This window comes from Barbus barbus (genome assembly GCF_936440315.1).
Source record: "Barbus barbus genome assembly, chromosome: 4".
Taxonomy (NCBI): Eukaryota; Metazoa; Chordata; class Actinopteri; order Cypriniformes; family Cyprinidae; genus Barbus; species Barbus barbus.
This window is the reverse complement of record NC_136732.1, coordinates 31,748,582-31,771,931: the sequence shown is the minus strand read 5'-3', so window position 1 is coordinate 31,771,931 and position 23,350 is coordinate 31,748,582. Positions and strand designations below refer to the sequence as shown.

The 23,350-nt window shown below is 38.0% G+C and overlaps 2 protein-coding genes across 12 annotated transcripts in view; one reads left to right on the top strand and one right to left on the bottom strand.

Moving 5' to 3' along the window:
- LOC306868736 (protein CLEC16A-like) overlaps nt 1-20,938 on the bottom strand; it is a 64,649-nt gene extending 43,711 nt beyond the window's left edge. For 6 of the 11 annotated variants that reach the window (XM_079415046.1, XM_079415050.1, XM_079415051.1 and 3 more), the window contains exons 1-11: nt 20,724-20,909; nt 20,041-20,169; nt 19,818-19,951; nt 19,577-19,725; nt 17,894-17,999; nt 15,438-15,561; nt 15,099-15,273; nt 13,260-13,310; nt 13,040-13,153; nt 3,533-3,764; nt 900-1,020 (exon numbers count right to left, since the gene is read on the bottom strand). In XM_079415046.1, coding sequence (XP_079271172.1) covers nt 900-1,020; nt 3,533-3,764; nt 13,040-13,153; nt 13,260-13,310; nt 15,099-15,273; nt 15,438-15,561; nt 17,894-17,999; nt 19,577-19,725; nt 19,818-19,951; nt 20,041-20,169; nt 20,724-20,797 — 1,409 coding nt within the window. In that variant the 5' untranslated portion in view covers nt 20,798-20,909. Of the gene's footprint in view, nt 1-899; nt 1,021-3,532; nt 3,765-13,039; nt 13,154-13,259; nt 13,311-15,098; nt 15,274-15,437; nt 15,562-17,889; nt 18,000-19,576; nt 19,726-19,817; nt 19,952-20,040; nt 20,170-20,723 lie in introns of all 11 variants that reach the window. The other 5 variants (XM_079415053.1, XM_079415052.1, XM_079415048.1 and 2 more) reach the window with 3 other exon arrangements.
- A 364-nt stretch (nt 20,939-21,302) lies between these two features.
- On the top strand, nt 21,303-21,865 carry LOC306862729 (dexamethasone-induced protein homolog). Its single transcript, XM_079405662.1, has one exon. It carries the CDS (start codon nt 21,449-21,451, stop codon nt 21,716-21,718), a length of 270 nt encoding a protein of 89 aa, XP_079261788.1. The 5' UTR covers nt 21,303-21,448; the 3' UTR covers nt 21,719-21,865.
- The last annotated feature ends 1,485 nt before the right edge of the window (nt 21,866-23,350 follow it).

Sequence of the window (23,350 nt, the reverse complement as noted above, 5' to 3'; positions counted from 1 at the left end):
CACAAAATGATTTGCAACAGTTGCTTTGTCACGTCCAGTGTAGAGAGCCTCAAGCTATTGGTTTATTTCCCCTTTCTTTCTTTTTTTTGGCTAGTAGAAGTTATGAATGGCCAGTAACTTAAAAAATTAGTAGCCAAATTGGCTGGTGAGTGAAAAAGTACATTTCAATCCCTGTGTGTGTGTATGTGTGTGTGTATGTATATATACATATATATATGTATATGTGTGTGTGTGTGTATGTATATGTGTATATATGTATATATACATACACACACACATACACACACACACACATATACATACATATATATATATATATATATATATATATATATATATATATATATATATATATATACATACACACACACACGTTTTCTTAATTAAACATTACATATTCTTTAAATATATACATAATACTACTTTGTACAATGCATGTAGCATTTCTAATTAATTTGTTTTACTGTAGTTTTCCTTGTCCTATTGCTTGTAACTCAGACTCAAAATCTCAGACTGTTCACTTGTCTTCAGTGAGCTTTAGTTTTTTTGTTTTTTTTTAGTTTAGGCTAGAATTAGTTTTTTGTGATATGGACACTAGTGACAAGAATTATACAATTTATACTATATTAAATATGTTGATATCGTAAAGACCTTATTTAAAGCAAAAATAACTATATTGTGATATATATTGATACTGTGAAATAAAATTTCTCATATCATAATTGAAAATATTTTGGTCATATCACCCACCACTACACAGGAGGTTAGCTTAATCTGACAAAAAATATTTGTGGACATTCTCAAAATTGCAAAATTGTTTGTAAATTTGTTTTCTAAGCCTAAAAAGAGCTACATGTTTTCTTCTAGGTCTGTGGTTAAGGTTGTGGTTGCTTGTGTACCTGCTCTTCTGTCCTTCAGAACGTGCAGCAGCCGCGCTCTTCTCCTCGTCTGTAATGTTCTGTTCCGTCAACGAGGACACTTCAGAGATCCTACATTTTTCCATCACCACCATCTCAATTTCTGCAAAACACAAACATAACACCAAGAGTATAACAGCATAGCTGGATTTTGGCATTGTCTATGTTAGATGTCAGCCGTGAAAGATCCCTGCATCAAACTGATCTAAGCTGTCTAAAGTTACACTAATGGATTTCCCTTGAAATGATTATATGCCAGTGGACATTTATTTCAAAAAGGGAAACCACTTGGTTGCATTTAATAACTTTCAGAATTGAACCTAACAACCCAAGCCACAAGGGAATGTTTTCTAGAATTTTATTGTAGTGACTGGATTGAATTTTTTTAAAACATAATTGTTAGCGGAAAATCTGCAGAGTTCTGCAGAATAGATTATATATAGATTATGTAAATAAATATTTATACAGCTGTTTACACAACTGGTTTGTGAGAGACCACAAAGTGGAAAAAAGAATTGTAAAAAATGAAACTATTCTAATGCCTGAACGCCTTATGAACTTGCAAACCTGCAAAAGTTTAAAATTTACTTAAATGAACATCATATAACTGTCTGTGTGTCAGACATGGGGAAGGATGACTGAAAGAATGAATCACAATGAGGAGTGAACATGTCAGGAGACAGGGCTTAGCTCACTTTCCCTCTCAAGTCTGACAACTCCCAGCAAGATTAAGGAGAAACAAAAATGTCTCCCAAGGTAGGAGAGGGAGAGGGTGGGGGTGAGGTTTTGCCCAATCGGAGAGGTGGGGAGCACAGAATGAATGTGGACCAAAGTGACCGTGTCATAACACAGAAATGACGTGAGAAGGTGGAGTGCTCTCACAACTGGCAAAACATGATTTAGCGAAGTAGGACGTGTTGCTGGGTCAACACTGTCATCATTATTGGTCCTGGAACAGCAATGCTAAGAAACAATCAAAAGACCAAACATTATTAGAACACTGTTCAAATCATTAACCCCAGTCTAAACCTAAAATCTGATTGGTTGATGGGAATATTGCTCCAATCCATATATCCTACTAGGACCGATCCGATCCTGAAAAATCTGAGTATCTGCCGATACCGATCCAATCCGATACCAGCGCAGTTTTTTTTTAAATGTAGAATTTCTATACTTCTGTGTGCTTCTGTGTGTCTGTGTGTGTTACTCTTTTGTGTGTTAAACAATCTACTACACATAGATAACTTTATTTTAATGAAAAATAACAAATGAAAAAATATATAATCATAATCTATGATAAAAATACTATTATAAACTTGGTTTATAATACAGCAAAATATACTCTAGAAAAATCATGGGTGCACAATAATTTTATAAAACCTAGTGAAACATTTTTATTTACAAATAAAACTGAGTAAGTGTTGGACTAAATCTGGTGAAATTATACACATTGCTCTTTGAATTGTTGTAAAATACATTCATGAAAAAACAAGCAAAAACATTTATATATAAATATATAGGCTACTATAAACTTAAAAGACATTTCTTTTAAATCTACAGCACAGTAATGAAGGCAGCAACATATGATAGATAGGACAGAACAAGAAAGACTGTTAATCATCTTTCATTGCGCAAAAGTATTGTAATAAGTAAGGCTCCAATATAGAGCAGCAGAAAGCGCTTATGCGCATCCCGTGTGCAGAATGATGCGCTTGGAGTCACAGCGTGCAGCCCTCTGGAGTCCGCATAGAAACGTTCAAAGTACAAAGGGAAGAGATATTGATGCGCAGTGTATTAAATCTGTGGGTAAGTTTATTAAGCCTTTTCTTTTAACAGTTTTAAACCTCAGTAACTGTGCGCTCTTGAAGAGAGTTTGACTGTAGTAACCGAACGCGACACACAGTTTGATTGCTGAATGGAGGATGACAGACAGCCGCGGCGGAGAGAAGAGTTTACCTGAACTTGAATTTAAAAACTTAAATATTCATCTGTACCTCAGATTAAACTATGGAACAGCTTCAGAACACTTGAACTATAGTGCATGAAAACTTTATGGCGCTTTATAATGTTTTTGTGCTTTTCGTGGGGTTCAACAATAACACAATAGTATATGCACAATATCGGATTTGGATCGTTCTCATCTGACCGATACCCGATCCGCAGAGAATGACCGTATCGGAGCCGATAGCGATCCTGAGTATCGGATCGATGAATCCCTATATCCTACTTGGGTAAATCACAATAAAAATGTATCCATTTGTATTCCACGGAAAGAAGTCAGTCATATAATAATAATTATAATTAATTGCTTTTATATTGCGCTTTTCTGCTTTTCTAAGCACTCAGGGGGTATCGCCTCATCCACCATATGGGTTTGAAACAACATGAGGGCCAGTACATGATGTCACAGTTCTCATTTTCAGGTGAAATTTCCCTGTAAACTTCACCATAGATTTGTACAGAGTGCTAATGCGGGACTTTCTACAAACTCAAATGGGCGCAGATGTTCGGTCAGTTTTGAGAGCAGAGCCACAGCCGAAGTGTGGTGTGATCCAAAGAATGGAGGGTCAGTCACTCAGTCAGTCATGCTGGGACATTCATCTAGTGCTACTCACCTTCCTTGTCCCCACTTGTCCTGCTGGCCTTTGAACTAGCCTCTGTACCTTTAGCCTTTTCCTTCTCTTCTTCCAGGCCTTCCTCTGATCCCCGCTCTTCCTCCTCTTCCTCACCCACGTTCTTGTAGTTGGGTCTTTTCTGGGTCCTCTTCCTCCCACGATGACGACTCATCTCCAGGGAGCGTTCCAGACTTTCTGAAGGCTTGGTGAAGCGACGAACACCAGCATTGCTCTGAAATAAAATGATCAATGGATGAGGGGCATTGACACTTTTTGAGGGTCATAAAAAGGTATCTTCTTGGTAATAATAAGAACAACAACACCAATAATAACATTACTATTATTATCATGATATCATCTTATTTGTTAAAGTGCCCCTATTATGGATTTTTGAAAATGACCTTTCATGCAGTGTGTAACACAGCTCTAAGTGAATGAAAACATCCTGCAAAGTTTTAAATCTGAAAGTGCACCGTGTAATAAAGTTATCGTCTCTCAAAAGAAAGAGTCGACTCTGAATCATTGAAACGAGTCATTTTTAAAACAAATCCCAAGCCGTTTCATGTTGAGGTCAAGATGAAACATTAGCATATTGCCCGCCCACTTTCTGGTCTTTTTGAGTTGGTCTGAATGAAAACGCAAATCCATTCTTTGCCACTAGGTGCTGCTTTTGGAGCAGTAAAAATAGCGGTTTCCTCGGCAAGGCTGTACACAAAGCAGCACTGTGCTCACAAACGCTGCTTTATCAGCCATTACAGGCATGATGAAATGAAAATGAGACCAATCGGACCCATTACAGTAGATTAGTGTCACGCATAGGAGGGGTTTGGAAGCGAATAGTTTAGGAGTCGTTGAGCAAGTAAGGTAAAAATAAATGCATATTATAAGACAATGAAAGTGTTTTTTGACCTTGCATGCATGTCAACCTATTGTTGGGGACTCCCAAAACCAAAATATGAACCTTTCATTACCCATAATAGGGGCACTTTAACATTACATCACAATTACATTATGAATTTTGATTATTTAATTTTTTAGAATAAATTATTTTTATTTTATTTGTATTACTTTATACAGAATTGTTTATATTTTTCCTTTTTCTAGGCCAACTAGAGAAAGTACATCAAATGCAAATGCACAATTTGGAGAAAAACAGAAACTTACTGTCTTTCAAACATTAATAAGCTTTAATAGATATTTAAATATAAATAAAACAATTTATAACTTTTTCTATTTAAAAAATTCTAGAAATGTTCTCAAATATCTCCCTATAAAACATAAATATAATAAACCTATTGCTGCTTGGTCTTGGCACAACATATTCACACATAAACCATCTAGGATAACAGCAATAGCTGCTTTTACAGCGTCTGCAGAACTTAAAAAAGCAGTGAAAGGAAAACAGTCTCTGGCTTCTCAGAAATAAGAACCCACTAAGACAGGAAACAGCTGCCAAACAGTCAAGGACACACATGGTAAATGCAGCACGGACAGAGGTGATGTTTGCAAGGAGCTCCAATAACTCACACAACGTGACGAGCCCTAGGCAGTGCTTTTGGGTATGACACTAAAGGACCCCCAACCTCATTTACGACAACCGCACAAGAGATAAGACGTTCATTCTTAGAACAGCAGGAAAACACTGTGAACAATCACCTGCTCGTGGTCTCACAGTTGCACTATTGCACTCTGAACCACTCGGCCTGCTTTTCAAAGAACGCCTGCGAGGATTCAAAGAACCCACCGCTACTGTTTCGATACGTGAAATGATGTTCTCCATCTACAGTTTCTCTTTAAGTTCAGAAAGCAGCTTTAAGGAACATAAGGTAGCACAAGAGTTAAAAACCGGTTTTAATTTCAGGACTACAAACAGGTCACAGTGACACGGTGCAAAGAACATGTGCTCGGAGCTGAGAAGTGGAGCACTCAGTAGGACGCCACACTTGCAAAAAAAACAGCCATCTGTGGTCTTGCTTGTGGTCACAGGCTTAATGAGTGAATTCTATTCAAAGTGCAAAGTATATCGTCAAGACTGAGCTATTTACAAGAAAGGACTGAAGAGATAAAGGCAGCTGATCAGCATTTGTGATCACCTCACTCACTGCCTCTGCTGTCAAGATAAGCCAAATATATATATAAAAAAACACATCTAGAAGTTTACTTAAAGCTAAAGTGTGGTTGTCTGATATGCATTGCATCCCCTCATACATGTGTGACATCATTTTATGAATCAAAACAACAGATTTGTCACAACAGGCTGATGTATGTTGCACTGATGTGAGAGTCCCAGTCACCTCAGCCCACCCAAATGACCAAGTTGCATATGCCGAAACGCTGCATTGTGTTCGTTTAATCTTCCGAAACGGGGTCGCTAAAGAGTGCCACCAGGCAACAGGTGCGTTTCCAGCAAACTGCGTAGCAGGTGTGCGTCTGCTAACACATGCACCCTGCTCATTGTGCAGTATGTAAATGTATAATGAGAAAACAGGGGAAGCTTCTAATATGGTGGCGGTTTCGCCCTTCATCTCTGCACTACATAAACTTCATACTTCCTGTCATCTGCGCAAGGACCTGTTTGAAATCCTGATCTACGCACCTGCCGTCTCTGCCTGGTCCCTTCTGTGCTCATCCTCTACCTGTGGCTTGTGGTGAAGGAAGGTCATGTGATGTGCGTGTATGTGTGTGTTTGGGTAGCAGAGGCTTGCTGGTAACATAAGTACTAGCATCTATTTCACAGGCTTTACGGGAAAGGGAAAGTAGGTTAGAGGCATTGCGGTGATGGTGTAAGGCAAATCGCTGTACATCAGAGCAACGAGAGCCACAACAAAAGATAGACCAGAACTTTGCATTTACATAAGGATTTCCACTGGCTTCCTCAACCGAGATCTTCACAACACAACACTACAATAGACTGCGTGCTTACTATAAATTGAAATGTCGATGGTTTGTTCAATAACCAAACTTCAGCTAACCTCAGTTTTTGCATGAATTCAGAACTTTTGCAAGAATTGGAATGATAAATATGAAACTCGTGCAGTTTAAATAATTTAATATTAATAATTTGTGATTAATATCATAACTATTTTGTAGCTGATGCATTCAGTTCATCGGGGGAAAAAAGGTGTTGGCTTGTATAGTGAAATATATGAGCAAAAAAACTTGTTATACCAGTACAAAGTCAATAAAGAGCTTCAATTTGAAATCTTGATATTGCATATCAGTGTTTCTTAAACAGTGCAGTCTTTGCAGTGGGAAAGATTTTGTCAGATGGTTTTGCCGCTGTTATCTGATGGTATTCATTGTTTGTACAAAACTTCAATTTTTTTATTTATTGAGCTTTAATAATAGACTTCTGCAATTCAAAGAGTGTAAATGACTTTACTTTTGCTACATATTACCCATCTGGATTTGATTTATTGATAAATTACAGAATTAATTAGTAACCCTAGCAAATGTAATGTATTTTAACAACGTATTTAAAGGGGTCATGAACTGAGAAAACAAAATTCCTTTGATCTTTTGGCATATAAGTGACCATTGTACTATAAAAACATCTTGTACGTTTCAGAACTCAAAACTTTCTCATTAATCTAAGAACAGCTTATATTAAAACCAAAACGACAGCTTGTGGAATGTTCTAGTTTATGATGTAATAGTGTGGCTAAACTCTGCCTCTGCAGAAGATGATCAACGCCTGCTTCTACATCGCTGCCTGTTTAGCCCCGCCCACCTATTCACACGTGTAGTGTGAATAACGAGAGAGGCAAAGGCAGGTCTACGCAGAAACCAAATGATAAAGTCGGCTCCAAAGACAACAAGATGCTGTGCAGTGCCAAGCTGTGGAAAAACAGTCTTTGCCTTGCCTTCCCTCTGATCCCAATGTTAGGAAGGAGTGAATGAACTTTATTTTTAAAGGGGTCATATGATGAGATTTCAAGCTTTCCTTTCTCTGTGGAGTATTACAAGTTGATTATGCATAGATAAGGTCCCTGAAGTTGCAAAGACTAAAGTCTCAAAACCAAAGAGATATTCTTTATTAAAGTTAAGACTCTGCCACGCCCCCCTAAAACAGCTCATTTAAACACGCCCCACATGTCTACGTAACGATGTGGAAATATTTGCGTAATGCCGCCCAAATGTTCAAGCAATGAAAGAAGGCGTGATTTCAGTAACCGCAGTTAGTGTTGATGCAGCCATATCAGGGAGATACTGTGTGTTTCTAGGCGAAAAGCAAAAGCACTTTATTTGGCCTTCTGAAAGTAGATGCATTGAAGAATCATTAACATTACTTACAACAGAACAGCAATGCATTTTATGGACGACCGTTTCGTGAACCTAGGAGAGGAGGTAATTCTGACTTTGTTATGACAATCTGGCGCTTCTCAATCAGCGACTGTAAGTATGTTTTGTTATTAGTTGAAGTATTTGCTATTGCCTGTTCAAATGCGCGTCATGTGTGTGTGTGTGTGTGTGTGTGTGTGTGAGAGAAAGCGAGAGAGAGAGAGAGGGTCACATCACAGTGGAGTCAGCTGTCTTAAATCGCGGCTTGTGTGCAGACACATACGAGCTTCATCACTGTGTCTGTCACGCGACTCTGTTCCCCTTTCGGGCTTGAACTGATGGTAAAAATAAGGACATTATTAACTGTCTTTACATTTATTTTGAAAGATGAAGCTTGCGATTATGGAAAGGGGCGTTACATTTCCGTCGAGTGCTTGCGGTGTTCGGCCAATCACAATGCACTGTGCCAGTTGACCAATCAGAGCAGACTGCGCTTGTCAGAAGGGGAGGGGGCATAGACCTAAAATAAATGTACAGTATTTGAAAAATAATGTGTTTTTTGAACATAAGTAAAAAGTTAAGTCGTGACGTATTGTCAAGTATGGTGACCCATACTCGAAATTGGTGCTCTGCGTTTAACCCATCCAAGTGCACACACACAGCAGTGAGTAGTGAACAAATGCACACACACACACACCGTGAACACACACCCGGAGCAGTGGGCAGCCATGCTGCGGCGCCCGGGGAGCAGTTGGGGGTTCGGTGCCTTGCTCAAGGGCACCTCAGTCGTGGTATTGAGGGTGGAGAGAGCGCTGTACATTCACTCCCCCCACCTACAATCCCTGCCGGCCGGGGACTCGAACCCGCAACCTTTCGATTACGAGTCCGACTCTCTAACCATTAGGCCACAACTTCCCCCTGGGGAAGGGGAAAGGGACGTTCTCTGCATTTAACCCATCCAGGTACACCTGGAGCAGCGGGCAGCCATCAATGCGGCGCCCGGGGAGCAGTTGAGGGGTTCGGTGCCTTGCTCAAGGGTCTCACCTCAGTCGTGGTTGCCGGACCTGAGACTCGAACCCACGACCTTCGGGTTACAAGTCCAACTCTCTATCCATTAGGCCACGACTGCCCCCTCAAGGCATTTCAACATATTCTGTTACACCAAATACCCAAATTAATGATCTTTAAAAAAAGCATCATATGACCCCTTAGTGTCAGTAAGAACTTGGTCCTTTGTTCACTTAAATTTACCGCGAATTTGTTTACAAACAAAGCACAATTCAACACTAAAAAGATGATGCTGTGCCGACTACATAAACTTCTTGTATTTTAAAAATAAAATTAGGAAAATAATTGCAACATAAAGGTAAAAAAAGTGGAGATATGGTTAGAAAACATGAAGCTCGCAGTGTCAGAAGGCCAGTTTGTCAGTCAAATCCGAAGCAAGAACGCAACCCATAGCAGTGCATTATGGCAATGACGTCCAAAGATAGTCTGACGGCAGATAAAAGTAACCGATAAATGAATGAGCGATCATTACAAAAGTGTGCATCAAATACACTGAACATGGAAGCTCAAACGTGTGCTAGAACAGACCTCACTGGTTCTCGTGCCTCACGCGTGCACATTTCTTATGTTGTTGTTTTTAAAGCGGTCATATGATGTTGCTAAAAAGAACATCATTGTGTGTATTTGGAGTAATGCAATGTGTTTACATGGTTCGAGGTTCCAAAAACACATTTTCCACATGCTGTACATTTTTGTTGCTCCTCTATGCTCCGCCTTTCTGAAACGCTCCAATTTGTACAAAGCTCATCGTACTGAGAAGCGAGGCGTGCTCTGCTTGGCCAGCTATCCGGTGCGTTGTTCATTGGCCGCAGAAGTTCAAATATTTTAACACATCCGCAGTGCAAATCGGATCCGAATTTTCCGCATACACATATGATCGGAACTCCACGTAGCTCCCGCACTACTCTCCATTCGAAATGAATGACTTCCGGTCTGTCGTTTGTCGTTCGTTGGAGATAATGGAAAGGCGGCTTGACGCATTCGCATGCGTATGAATGGAAGTCAATGGAACGAAAAGTGCAGTGTGACCGCCCCTTCAGAAGCAGGCTTTTATTTTACTTTTGCTTGAAAATCAAATCCTCCGTCCCGTTCACCATCGTTTCCTCAGTATTCGCATAATTTTTGCCACTCATGCTGACGCGTCGAGTATAAACCAGGCTCTGCTCCCAAAGAGCTCGCATTGAAAGCGCCTCTCTCACTCTCTTCACGTGATCAGAAATCTTCACTGCAGCGCGCACTTTATGAATGGAGCAGAGCAGATGTTTTGGAGCAGCGCAGACCATGCACTGGCACAAATGCAACCACGTCAAATTTGAACTCATTCTGAATAATCGGCTATCGGTATCGGCAGAGAAATTCAGTATCGGTGCATCTCTACTATAAAAAACATTTTCTCCCATGAAATTAAATACAAACCAGGACCTTACAGCATAATGATGTGTTGAGTTTTGCAGAGGCAGACAGAGTTTTGTTTACAGTACATGGCTGCAAGTATATGCATGCTGTCAACAGTTTCGTGCAAACCAAAACAAATGTAGCAGTCAGCAAAATTACTTCATATCACAGCACTGAATGCAAACTTAATGTTGCTGTCATGGTCTATTTACCTTCAACACAGTGCAGCTTATATGATCTACAGTACGTGTTTACATCTTCATTTTGGACTTAAAGATCTGCAATTTGTGTTGTAGTCTTGAACAAAGCATTTTTGTTTAAATGTCCCCTTTTCTTAAACTGATCTGAAATTGCAGTCGCCCAAGTTGCACTGGTTTAGGGAAGCTGGGTTTGACAGATTACTGTCAGCTTGTAAAAAAGGGTCTAGTAGAGCAAGCTGTGGTTAAGCCTGAGAGGTGAGACACAGAAACAGACCATAGACAGAGCCAGAGAATGGGAAAGAGGAAATGACTTTTGATAATACTGACAACATGAGAACACAGACCATTTCCCTGAAAAGGCTGCTTGACTGCCCTTATCATTACTATTATTATTTTTTTGCTGATGATAATCAGAATAATACAGGATGGTGTACTGAAGCTGGTCTACAATTACCAGAGCACTTATTAATAACTATTCTAAGAATATATTTGTGATAACATCATCAACTGTCAAAATTAGAATCATTTTAATTATCGGTCTTGTTTTTGTTTTTTTTTAATAATAAGAATATATGTGACCCTGGACTACAAAACCAGTCATAAGGGTCCATTTTTTTAAAATCGAGATTTATACATCATATGAAAGCTGAATAAATAAGCTTTCCATTGATGTATGTTTTTTTTTTGAGGATAGGACAATATTTGGCTGAGATACAACTTTGAAAATCTGGAATCTGAGGGTGCAAAAAATCTAAATATTGAGAAAATCGCCTTTAAAGTTGTCCAAATTAAGTCCTTAGCAATGCATATTACTAATCAAAAAGTAAGTTTTGATATATTTACAGTAGGACATTTACAAAATATCTTCATGGAACATTATCTTTATTTAATATCCTAATGATTTTTGGCATATATATGCATAACGCAAGCAACACCAAGGCCATGGGTTCGATTCCTAGGGTATGCATGAACTGATACAATACATACCTTCATTAGATAAAAGTGTCTGCCAAATAAATAAATGTAAATGTACATTAAAGTCACAATGAAGTGGAAGTAGCAACATCTTTTCTTCTATATTGTGATGTAAATTTTAGTGAAACAGATTTTCATGCCGACTGTTGTTGATTTAATTTCAAACGGTGTTGTTTTGAATTTGCCAAAACAGTATAGTTTCAAATAACCAAGCATCACTGATGAGAAGTCAAAAAAAAAAAAAAAAAAAAATTTTTTTTTTTTTTTTTACAAAGGAAATGACGTCATAGATTGTTGCCAGGTTGTTGCTAAGATGTTCAGAGTGCACGTGTTGATAGGTTTCTAGAGTATTACACATCAAAGTATGAGCAATGTGGAGAAATTAATCTGCCTACTATCTGCAGGCATTGCCTAATTCATGTTGCAATTTAATATCATAAACATAAAACACTACTAACTGATGCTTCTCACATGATAACAGTCTCAAAAGAGTGGAAACCTACAGTTCAAGCATGCATGACATTCTCCTCTCTCAGAAACAAATCTGACATTTAAGTGATTTTGTTTTTGCCAGGTGCAAGCTAACGACTCAACCAGCCAAACATTTGGGACGCTTTCATTGCAAAATATTTGCATATGTGCATAAGCATGGCCTGGCCCGGATTCTGATATCCAGACAATAAAAAAAAGCAAAAACATGCGCTATAGGCTGCACTACACAATCAGTCTCACATCCACCTACACGCTGCAGCGCTGTCTGCTGTGGAGAAAACATCAAAGCAGCCCATTAACACCACTGATATTGCAGCGCTCTTATCTGTCTGCCTTACTTCAGTGTAAATACCCTCATGAGAATAACAAGGGCAGAGGCAAACCACAAAGAAATACTCTCCTCTTCAACCATCTCATCCACAGACTGGAGCAGTGGCATTTCATAACTACCTCTTTTCTGAGAAGTTTATTTGTGGCCGATACGCATCTGATATTAAAAAAGGGCACGGTGAGACTGTAGCACTCGACTGACATCTTTTAAGTGATCAACAGAAGTGATAACATTTAGTATGATTGAATTTTCCTTGAGGTAGGGGAAAGTTTGGCCAGTCTGATGTAGCCATGACAACTCATTTGACATCAAGTAAATATCAGATCGAGGCCAATAAACCTCAAACTGCTTATGAAAGAGAAAGAGAGATCTACCAAGTACCTGTAACTATGGAACAGAAATAAATGCCCTTAAAACTAAATAACCTTTCACACAAGGACTTTACTGCACTTTTTTTACGTTATACCAAACAAGGTTGCCAGTACACAAGAAAACAGATAGTGTGTAAAATTATTGGTAAAAATAGCAACCGCAAACACAGTGATATTACTTTAGTTTGATATAACTTAAAGCATGACGTCACCACACAGTGTCAAGGTCATGTGAAAGGGCATTTAGAACAACATTTTTATCGACTAGGAGCCACTTGTTCCCATAAAACCTAATAAATGGTTCATGGCTCCTAGTGGAGATCAATACAGCATCCTTCTGGTTACCTATTGCATGCACATCGAAATGAAGAGGCCAACTGGCGAATGTACTCACTGAACTCTTGTGAGCGCTCTGCTCAGTCTGCATGGTGAACACTGACAGGTCTCCGTTCAGAACGACATCAGCCAGAGAGTGGACAAGCGGCTGGTAGTGGATGATTAGGAACACCTAGAGACAGCAGGACATCACATGTTGTCACCTGACCACAGCTCACATCGTGTGTATGGTGGCTATTCTACTCATTGCAAGTTTCAACAAAACTGAAGCACTGTACCTGTGACAGCAGGTAGAGAGACACCTGAGGGTTGATCTTGCGCTCATCAGACTGGAAAAAAAAAGACTTATTATGTGGCATGAAAACTAGATAGTTACATCAGCTTGGATCTAGGGGTGTGCGATATATATCATCTGCGATAATGTCGTAATTGTTGTTTTGACGATGTGCAATTTGACAATATCGAGTATTTTGCAAAAACCAAACAAATCACCTTTGGAGTGCACACATACATTAGCCTATGTGGTGATGAAGCCGGTTAAACAGTGCACGTGAGCATTTAGTGTGTTCTTTCCCTGCATGATTCAGTCTATTAAAATGCATTAAGAATGATCACAAAATTCAAGATATGGGGGCCTAAAATGTATATATTTACGTTTCAAATAGGTAAAAATCACACGAAGAGTGCCGTTTTTTCTTCAAAAATTAAGCATGATTACAAATGTGATATTGATGATTTTATACAACAGTTCAATAAACAATAAGTTCATATTAAGAGACTTACGTTTTAGTCACCATATTGTCTGTTTTTGCTCCATTTCGCCGACAAAAAATAATTCCTAACAGCTACAGCACTGTTTTGCCTCTCTGAGCAACAAGTTCCTGAATGAATCAACCGTTTAAATGATTCGGTTCAGTCGCAATGACTCCCTTATTAACAGTGACTTTCTGCCACCTACTGGTGGTTTAATTTCACATTTAAAGTCTATTTTCATTTTTCAAATCATTTTAAATATCAATATTCAATGTTTTATGTTTAAAATGTCAAAGAATTATGCATTTGTAACTGGTTAAAGCACTCCATGCCCCTCTGAGCTGCATTAAATAGTGTGTAAACACATCTAAATGCCACTTCACATGCAACTTTTGCAAAGATTAATTTTGATGATACTGGTTTAATTTGTTTGGTAACAGTCTAAATGTGTATTATATTAATTGACTGATTAAATGTAACAATTTGTCTCAAAGATGTACACTTTTAGAAAACATTGCTTTATTGCAATTGCAATTTAAACTTAAATGAAAAGATTAATTAATCACTGATGTGAACTGACCACACAGAATATGAAGAATATCAAAAACTGCAGCTGTCCACGGTAGTCAGATATTAGCACAATAACACACTCTGCAAAATATCGTCTAATTATCGTTATCGAAAAAATCCCCAAAAATATCGAGATATCATTTTCAATATCGCACACCCCTACTTGGATCACTATTATATGCATACATTATCATTCAAAAGTTTATATATATATATATATATATATATATATATATATATATATATATATATTTTTTTTTTTTTTTTTTTTTTTTTTTTAAGAAATAAAATATTTAAATATTAGTATGTTATTCAGCAAAGGTGCATCAAACTGATCAGAAGTCAAATTTAGTTTTTACCTAAATTTCTATTTCACATAAATGCTATTACTTTGAACTTTCTTTTCATCTTTTCTAATGTTTCATGGTTTCCACAAAAAACTGTTTTAAACATTGACAATAACAAGAAATGTTTCTTGAGCAGCAAATCAGCATATTAGAATGATTTCTGAATGATCATGTGACTCTGAAGACTGCATTAAGTGTATTTTTCTATTCAACGTATTTTGGAAGCCATTTTACATGGTATTAAAAGAGCCATAAATGCACAACAGGAGTAAGTAAAAGACTAACTCAAGGCAAAACAGTGAATTTATATTGAAAGGGGTTTGCAATAATGTAGCGTACAGATTGTCTTCCCTCACCTCCACTGGTTATGCAAAGTTAGCCAGGAAAAAAACACTAGCCTACTATATGTATGCTAGTTGTTTTTCAGACGTGCAGTTGTGTCCTCACCTGATCTTGACTGACCAGAGAGTACACGTATAGGGGAAGGAAGAGGCAGTTGAGCAGGTGGTCGGTCAGCACGTCACTGAGAAACTCACAGTTGATGATGAGGATGTCGTTCAGATAGTGAAGATGGTCCAGGTGCTCAGCTACCAGATCGCTGAGTTTTCCTCTGTTTTTATGTCTGATGAGAATGGGTAAAGATAGAAAAAAAGTGCAAAATTTTAATAAATATTACTGAGCAGGCTATGTTGTGAATTCAGATTTTCAGTGATCAAATGTGGTCTGTAGTGACACCTAGTGGTGTGGAGCTGAACAGCACATAAAAAAAGGTGTCAAAAACCTTACTCTTCATCAGTCTGCACACACTTGTCCAGCTCGATAACATGGCTGCCTATGAACCAGACCAAATTGGAGAAGTATGGCACAGCTGTTTTGTCCCGGATGTAGTGTAGCATGTGCTGGTTGTCCACTGCGGAGCAGGACCAAAAGGAAACACGGTTACTCATGAACAGGCAGAGAAACAGGAAACAGCCACAGTGACGTGGGACTGTTAGGTTTAGTGTAACTAATAACACAACAGCGCCAGACTTACTGACGGCAAGTGGTCTTTAAAAAGCAATAAGGGTTAATTACAGAGCAATGTATAGAGCAATGGGGGTGGTGATGGCGCAGTGGATAAGACACATGCCTTTGGTGTGAGAGACCCGGGTTCGAATCCACTGTGTGACACCAATGTGTCCCTGAGCAAGACACTTAACCCCTAGTTGCTCCAGAGGCGTGCGACCTCTGACATATATAGCAATTGTAAGTCGCTTTGGATAAAAGCGTCAGCTAAATGAATAAATGTAAATGTGCAATGTGATTGGGTCAGATGTTGGAGGGTTATGTTAAATGACATTCCCTAAGCAAAGTCGCTAAACGAAGCTAGGCTGCACTATATTTGATCCTAAGCAATAAACAAGTCATGTTTGAATTAGATGTTGTGAAATGTGTCTAAACTTAAAAAGGCTCACTATGTAATAAATAGTAACAAATAAACATGTCTAAGTGGTCAAAAGTCAAAAGACCTTTGCAAGTGCCACTAATAAACTGAATATGAACAAAAAAATGGGCCTGTTTAAAAGAAGCAACTGTGAAAAAATAAAAACAGTTGAAGAGAACATGCAATACAAGTGGCACAAGAAAGTTCTGAATTTAACCAACTTACATGACACTGGAATAAGGCACACAGGAGTCACCATAGAGGGAGAGGGGAAGAACAGACAAAGGGTTAAACATGATCAGGGGACTGAGCTATTGGAGCTCTGGGCCCTAGAGACCCAAAGATGAAACCATCACACCACCTAGTGGCTGGTACTAAAACTGCACAAAAGAGCATCTGGAACCAAGTACAGCCTAAAAACACCAGACATATCGACCAGATCCATGAAGCTGCCAGGACATGCTAAAAAGCAAAGCATACCACCCAACTACTTTTTCTGACAATGAGGGATTTTAATTGCATATATATTGTAATTAGCCATGTGATCTGCCATATCAAGAAAGCCACACATAGTACAGTTAAGCAACACTTACAAATGTATGAATGTTATTGCATTACATAAAATCTTGAAGACATATGGTGCACTGCAGTCATGAAGGTTTCAGCAGACTCAGACGTGAGTTTTTTATGTTATGGTTATTGATCCAATAAATAAGAATCAGGCTGATATTTAAGACAATAAAGTGATCATGTGTGACCACATTATTTCTATTTGGCCTACATATTACTAAAAATAATATAAAATAAAAAAGACAGTTTGGATGTTACTTTAAGAATTTTTAAGACACCTTTTCTTTATTATGTTTATCTTTGTTATATTTTCCTTTTAACATTGATAAAAGAAAGTTGGCAGTAAGTAAACAATATTTATTTGTGTTTGGGTGAATGTATGCAACTGTCTATTGTCTTTATGTTGGAAAGCACTTTAAATGTGCAACAGAAATAAAATGTGTACTGTAGGCAAGTGCAGCCTGTTCTCTAATGATCCATAACAAGCCAACATTAGTTAAATGTAGTGTCCCACTGCACATGGTTTTTGGTGTCATTTGAAGAACACAGAGATCTGAACTTTTAAGATTAGTTCTTAAAAGTTTAATAGTCTGACAAAATGTAAATTGATATCTAATCATATCCAATTTATCGTTATTGCAAATACTATTAATTGAAATTTTATATGTAGACATATTATCCATGTAGGAGCATCCCTATAAAATGTTACACCAACTGGCTTGTATTTAAAAAAAGACTTGTAAAAGGTTGTTTATTCAATGCAATGACATTTAAAAAACTTTTAAATGTTGTTTGCATCTTCAAATATTATTTAGGGCCACTGAATGCACATTAACGTCCGTAACACGCACCGATGGCATTTTGACATCAACGTCTTTAACGACCTCCATAGGGAACGACTGATTAGCTATAAGACGGACCGCAATTCAAGGGCAAATGCCAAGCAGGTAGTAAGAAATGGTTAAGTCAGTTATTCAAGAAGGGAAGAAGGATTTACACACAAGCTCAAGCCAGAGAAACAGATCACCGAAAGCCCTTCAGTCTTCAGCACGTGACCATCCCCAAGTGAAACCCCAGTGTGCCCGTGCATGCGTGTGGAGTCAGCAGCGACCACTAAATGTAAGTTTGTGTTACTCACAGATGGCAGAGAGCAGCGTCAGCATGACCATGCATCAGAGGCATGACAGAGCGATTGACAGAAGAGAGGAGGATCGGGCGGCAGCAGCAGCTGAGTCAGGGCTCTACTCACCTTTGTACACATTGAGTGTGATAGTCCTGACCGCGATCCTGACCATGCTCTCTGGGTGGTTGAAAAACTTAATGGCCTCCGTGTACAGGGCAAAATCATTAGTGTGCTAGAAGCATGGGAGACAGAGAGTGAGGCCGTCAGCGAGGAGGATTAGCTCAGAGAGAGGAGAACTGCAACTGGTGATCCCTGCACTTTTATTCTCTTATGTGAATAATAAAAAAAAAAAAAAAAAAAAAAAAAAAAATCCCTGCACTTTTATTCTCTTATGTGAATCCAGTATGTCTACAAAGCAGAAGTAGGCACATAAAATCACTGGCACTGAAAAGTGTGCTGTTCAAGAAACATTTCTTACTATTATCAATTAATATTTTTGTGGAAACCATGATATTTTTTTTTCAAGATTTTTTGATGAATAGAAAGTTGAATGACACATGTAAAATGTAAAACTTTACTGTAAAATGTAAAAGTCTTTACTGTCACTTTTGATCAATTTAATGCATCTGTAATGAACAAAAATAATTTCTTCCAAAAATTAACCCCATATATTATATATACATTTTATTATTATGCTGTAGTAATAATATATTCATAGCTATCAGTGGCAGGGCTCCTTATATTAACAAAAGAATAAAGAAGAAAAATAAATATTGAGTAACATGAAAATACAGACAAAATACAAACTAACTGGTATTACATTTATTTTGTCTGTGTTTGCAGAACAATTTTCAATGTGGCTCATCCAATAATAATTTAGAGTTCAGAATATGTTTATAATATTTAAATATTATTTTATAATGTTTAACCCAAGTTTTAGATAATATGTAGCTATTTTAATACTGATGCCTGAAATGCATTACGCTCCTTCATTTATTTATGCTGTGATATAAGATTTAGATCATTAATTTACTAAGTCTATGTCTACATTTGCTAATATTAGTTTGGTCAGAAATGGCTAAATGTTTCTATGGTATAACAATTATAATGAGTTCATATGAGACTCATGTGACTCAAGCAATGCGGTTGTCACTCCCAAAACTTCACTTTGTTAATGCGTCTATAAAACTAATTTATCTCATTCAGTTATATTACACTGACCTTGGTTTATATTGTAAAGGCAAAAAGCTGATTTCATAAGCTTCATAAGTCTTTAACAGATTAAACAGTAGCTTTAGTATATTTCTGTAAAAGGCTTGTCTTAATATGCACTGGTTTACATTTTACATTAAGAGAAAGTCAATCAGTGCAGCATCAGATCTCTCATAGAGCAAATCCTTCCATGCAGGCCCTCTCTATTCCTGACACCAATGATTAACAGCATCAAAGGTGCCACAGAATAAAGAATACATGACGGTTAAATACAACCATTTACAGTACACCAATAACTTCCCCCTATACAAAGGAGCCCCCAAACATTTCCGTCCACGTCCAATCCATATAAAACAGTTGTAAACTTACAGCTGGACTGCATTTGTCCAAAGTGAAAGAAAATAACTGCTCAGGTTGCATGAAGACACAGGAAACAGGTTTTACAAAGTCACAGTGAGCTGTTATCTCTTCCTGGAAGTGCACTACGGTCTGTTATATGCAGAATGCATGCGAGCCCACAAATACAAGCCCCCTTCTGCTTTCAGTCTATAAACTCTCATTTGAAAAATGTCAGTTGCCCTAGTTAATGCACCTTACCTCATTGTAGAAGAAGTGCACTGTATGGTTGTTGAGTTTCAGAGACAAAGTTTTCAAAAAGGAGATATAGTAGGCCATAATTTCTTCATCGGAGAAGTCAAATTTATGCACAATGATGGAATTAACATGATTATTGGACAGCAAATAATCTAGAAAAGGAAAGACAACATATTATATGTCCAGGACATAAACATAAAATTAAAAAGCATAAAATTTTTACTTTGTCCAGGGGTGTACTCACAAAGAGAAGTCTCATGACTGATGTTTTCAAAAAGGATGTTGAGCGTTTGCAGAAGCTGGACACACACATACCGCCCGGATTTCTGCCGTAGTATGTTGAGGAAAAATGCAAACATGTTCTTTTCCAAAAAGAAGCTACAAAAAGAGAGCAAGATTTTGATTTTGCCTATTTTAATGCAAATTTAACGTGTGGACACACTGTCAAAACTGAAGGTGAAACTCACTCAAAGACAGAGCTGTCATTCTGATCACCCCAGATGAGAATCTCAGTAATGGATCGGATAGTTTCCACCAGCAGATTTCTGTTGTGATCAGTCACTGTTGTGTTCTTTGTTAGGACATGGTACATGTACCTAAATAATAATAATAATGATAAAAAAAGAAATGCCACTTAAATGACACAGTACATTTCATATTATGAGCACAACGTATAATTTATTATAATTTATTTGAGATCATAACGACCATAAATGCTTTCTGCATATTAGAAAATAATGTAAGTGACATTTAATTAGACACTGTAGCTGCTTTTAAGATAAGTTACTAACCCAGCATTTCATGCTGTACGTCACAATGGCTAAAAACAGTGAACTGACTACCTAGGCACCATTTTTGGGCATTATATATGTGCATATGTCCGAATGACACATAAATGCTGTCTTGGTAGGCAGCTCACTAGGTTTGGACACCTAGCCTAATACTTCACATAGCCTATAGTTTTGCTCATATGTTCTCAGTTTTACATCCCGACATGAGTAATATAAATATTTACATTTCTACACTAACTATTGTTGACTTTCCAGACTAATGTCAAACACCGACTGAGTTTAAAAAAGCTTGAACTGCACGAGCTGAGCTGGCTAGCGAGTTAGCCGCAAAAGGTCTATAAAAGCTTAACTTAACTTACTTCAAATGGTCCAAAGAATGAATGTTTTTGGACTTCCCCTGCCCTCCGACCCAGCTCCTTGAACGGCCGAACATTTTTCGGTTGTTCTGTTTCGCAATATGTATGTTTTTAACACAGTTTGCTAGGCGAATGGATCCATATCCGCCGCAGTGAAGGCCCAGAATCCTCACATGAAAACATACCTGTAGTCCTATCGCTCATGACAGCCGAACCTCAGCTCTAAGCCATTATGGGATTTGTAGTTTAATGTGGAAGCCATTACAGTGCGTTCGAACCAAGTCACCCGACCATTACGGACTCAATTTCCCAGAGTTCCGTGCGAGTGAAACGGTTTTGGTGAAGTCATGAGAAAGCGCCGTTTGTTTTTGTTTTTCACGCGTTGTAAAGCTCCGCCGACCCTTCAGATGATTTTTATTTATGCCCTTTCTTCATCGTCGGTCTTTTAAGAGGGACACGGGATAGTCCTAATATCAAATAGCAGCGCCTGGCCTTGGAGCATTCAGACATGCTTTTCTTCACTAACTTGTTTGCTGTATAGTGGAAACATACTTACGCTGAACGGATTGCAGGGGAAATACTGCTGAAAAGGGAGTTGTTTCACCGCGTGTTTGAGTGAAATGAATGGATTGACGCTTCCAAACTAACCTGTCTCATATAAAGTGTGTTTAAATGCTTTTAATTCGCCCAGTCTGCTCAATGAGACTGAAGCATATGTTTTGGAGTCTATGACCCACTCAGTTTACTCTCGCTTAGATTCAGTGGAATCGCTAATCAACCAGCTTCCATATATGTTTTATCTCGGCCTGTTTTTTGTCAATGTCTTAATTCTCTACTATGCCTTTTTAATGGAATACATAGTCCTTAATGTAGGGATAGTATTCTTGCCAGAGGATATGGACCAGGCACTGGTGGATTTGGGTGTGCTTTCTGACCCAGCCTCAATTCCGTACGACGCAGACGTGGAGCTGGATGTTTTTGAGGGATATCTGGAATAAACAAACCATGTCTGAGACTTCCAGCCGAAGCTTTCGTGGGGAAGTTGTCTTTTGGCTGATTCATTTGGTTACTGGAGAACCATTGTCAAAAGGAACTACATATGATCTCTGCAGACATAAAAAGATGCTGCAAAGGTCAACTTATAAAAAAGTGACTTTCATGGATAAGTAAGTAGTCAGTTTTTAAATAATGATTCATACTATATGTGTGCATTAAGTGTCGTGTCTCCACAGGCTGTCCTGGCTCAGAGGACTGACCTGCAAGCAAGCCATCGTGCCACATGGAATATTTACCTGGAACAGATAAGCCAGATGCACCGTGTGGTCATGGGACAGCTTTATAGAGAATTATAGGTTCTCTAATTTTGATCTCCACTATATAAATCGAGAAATTAAAAACATGCTTATCATAGGGACAGCCAGCCAGTGTCTCTCCAGAGATCAAATTCAGGCACTAACCACTACTGTGGATATAAATATTACATTAGCCTATTTATTTTTAGTTGGGCATTCAGCACTCATGCAGGATTCTGTGTCAGCCCTGCAAGGGCTTGTTATTACTCTCTAGGCAGAACCCTTATACGTGGTCAGCCTCGGCATGTTTTCGTTCCCTTTAACACTATTTAAATGAGCAATATGTCATGAGACAAACAGGGTGTCTGAATCAGTGTTCTGGATTTTTTTTAAAAGTCTCACTTACGAACCGCATATGTGTGACCGTCTGAGAATGATATATTTGACTGAGGTCCGTTTATCCATTCAATATATATTTAATAAATGAGTACTTTCAATTTGTGTTGTCATTTTTGACTTTCAAATATCCGGTGCCTTCTTGTGCAACATCTGACTTTTACTACAGCAACTGACTGTGAAATCACAATTGTTTGCTAATAAGATAAAGGTCAGCAACCAAGATCTAGTTTAAATTAAACACGTTGATTTCTTAGAAATGTGCTATTTATAATTATTAGGTTCATATGGTTTGGAAAAACCTTTATCCTTTACCTTATCCCTTTACCCTTGCTGAATAAATGATAGGAAGCTGTACTCTGACCAGTCTGAAGGATTTGTGAGATATTGTTAACTTGTAGAGCCATCTTACTGTATTAACGCAAGGAAGACACAAATGTAATAAATAGGGTTTTATTCACAAAGGGATAGAAAAGAAACGTCCATCAATTGTAGCTGGTTTAAAAATAAAAAAATATTTTGTTATGGGGATTAATAATAGAATCTATTTAACACAATTATCCTCTTCAATTTAATTTTATCATTATGTGAAATCTATGACACTCATTGTCTTCTTACTACATCTACAACAGTGTGTCCACAGAGAACGGTTCAATCATTCATATGCTATGAAATGGATAAAAATGTCTTATGAAAAGCAACACTTAATATCTCATATCAAAGCAAGGTTGTTTTTCAGTGACACATGTAGGTTTCATAAGGTTTCAAAGTTGTGTCCCCACTTTTTGTCAGACATTCATTAAAATGTAATAAAATCAGGGAATATCAGGGGCAGCTGTCACTCTGAAGGACCTTCTTTCCACAATCTTTCTCTGCAGAGTACATTAGTGTCCGACAGGCTCTGTTCAGTTTTATAATTTTAGAATATTTTAAATCCTAATG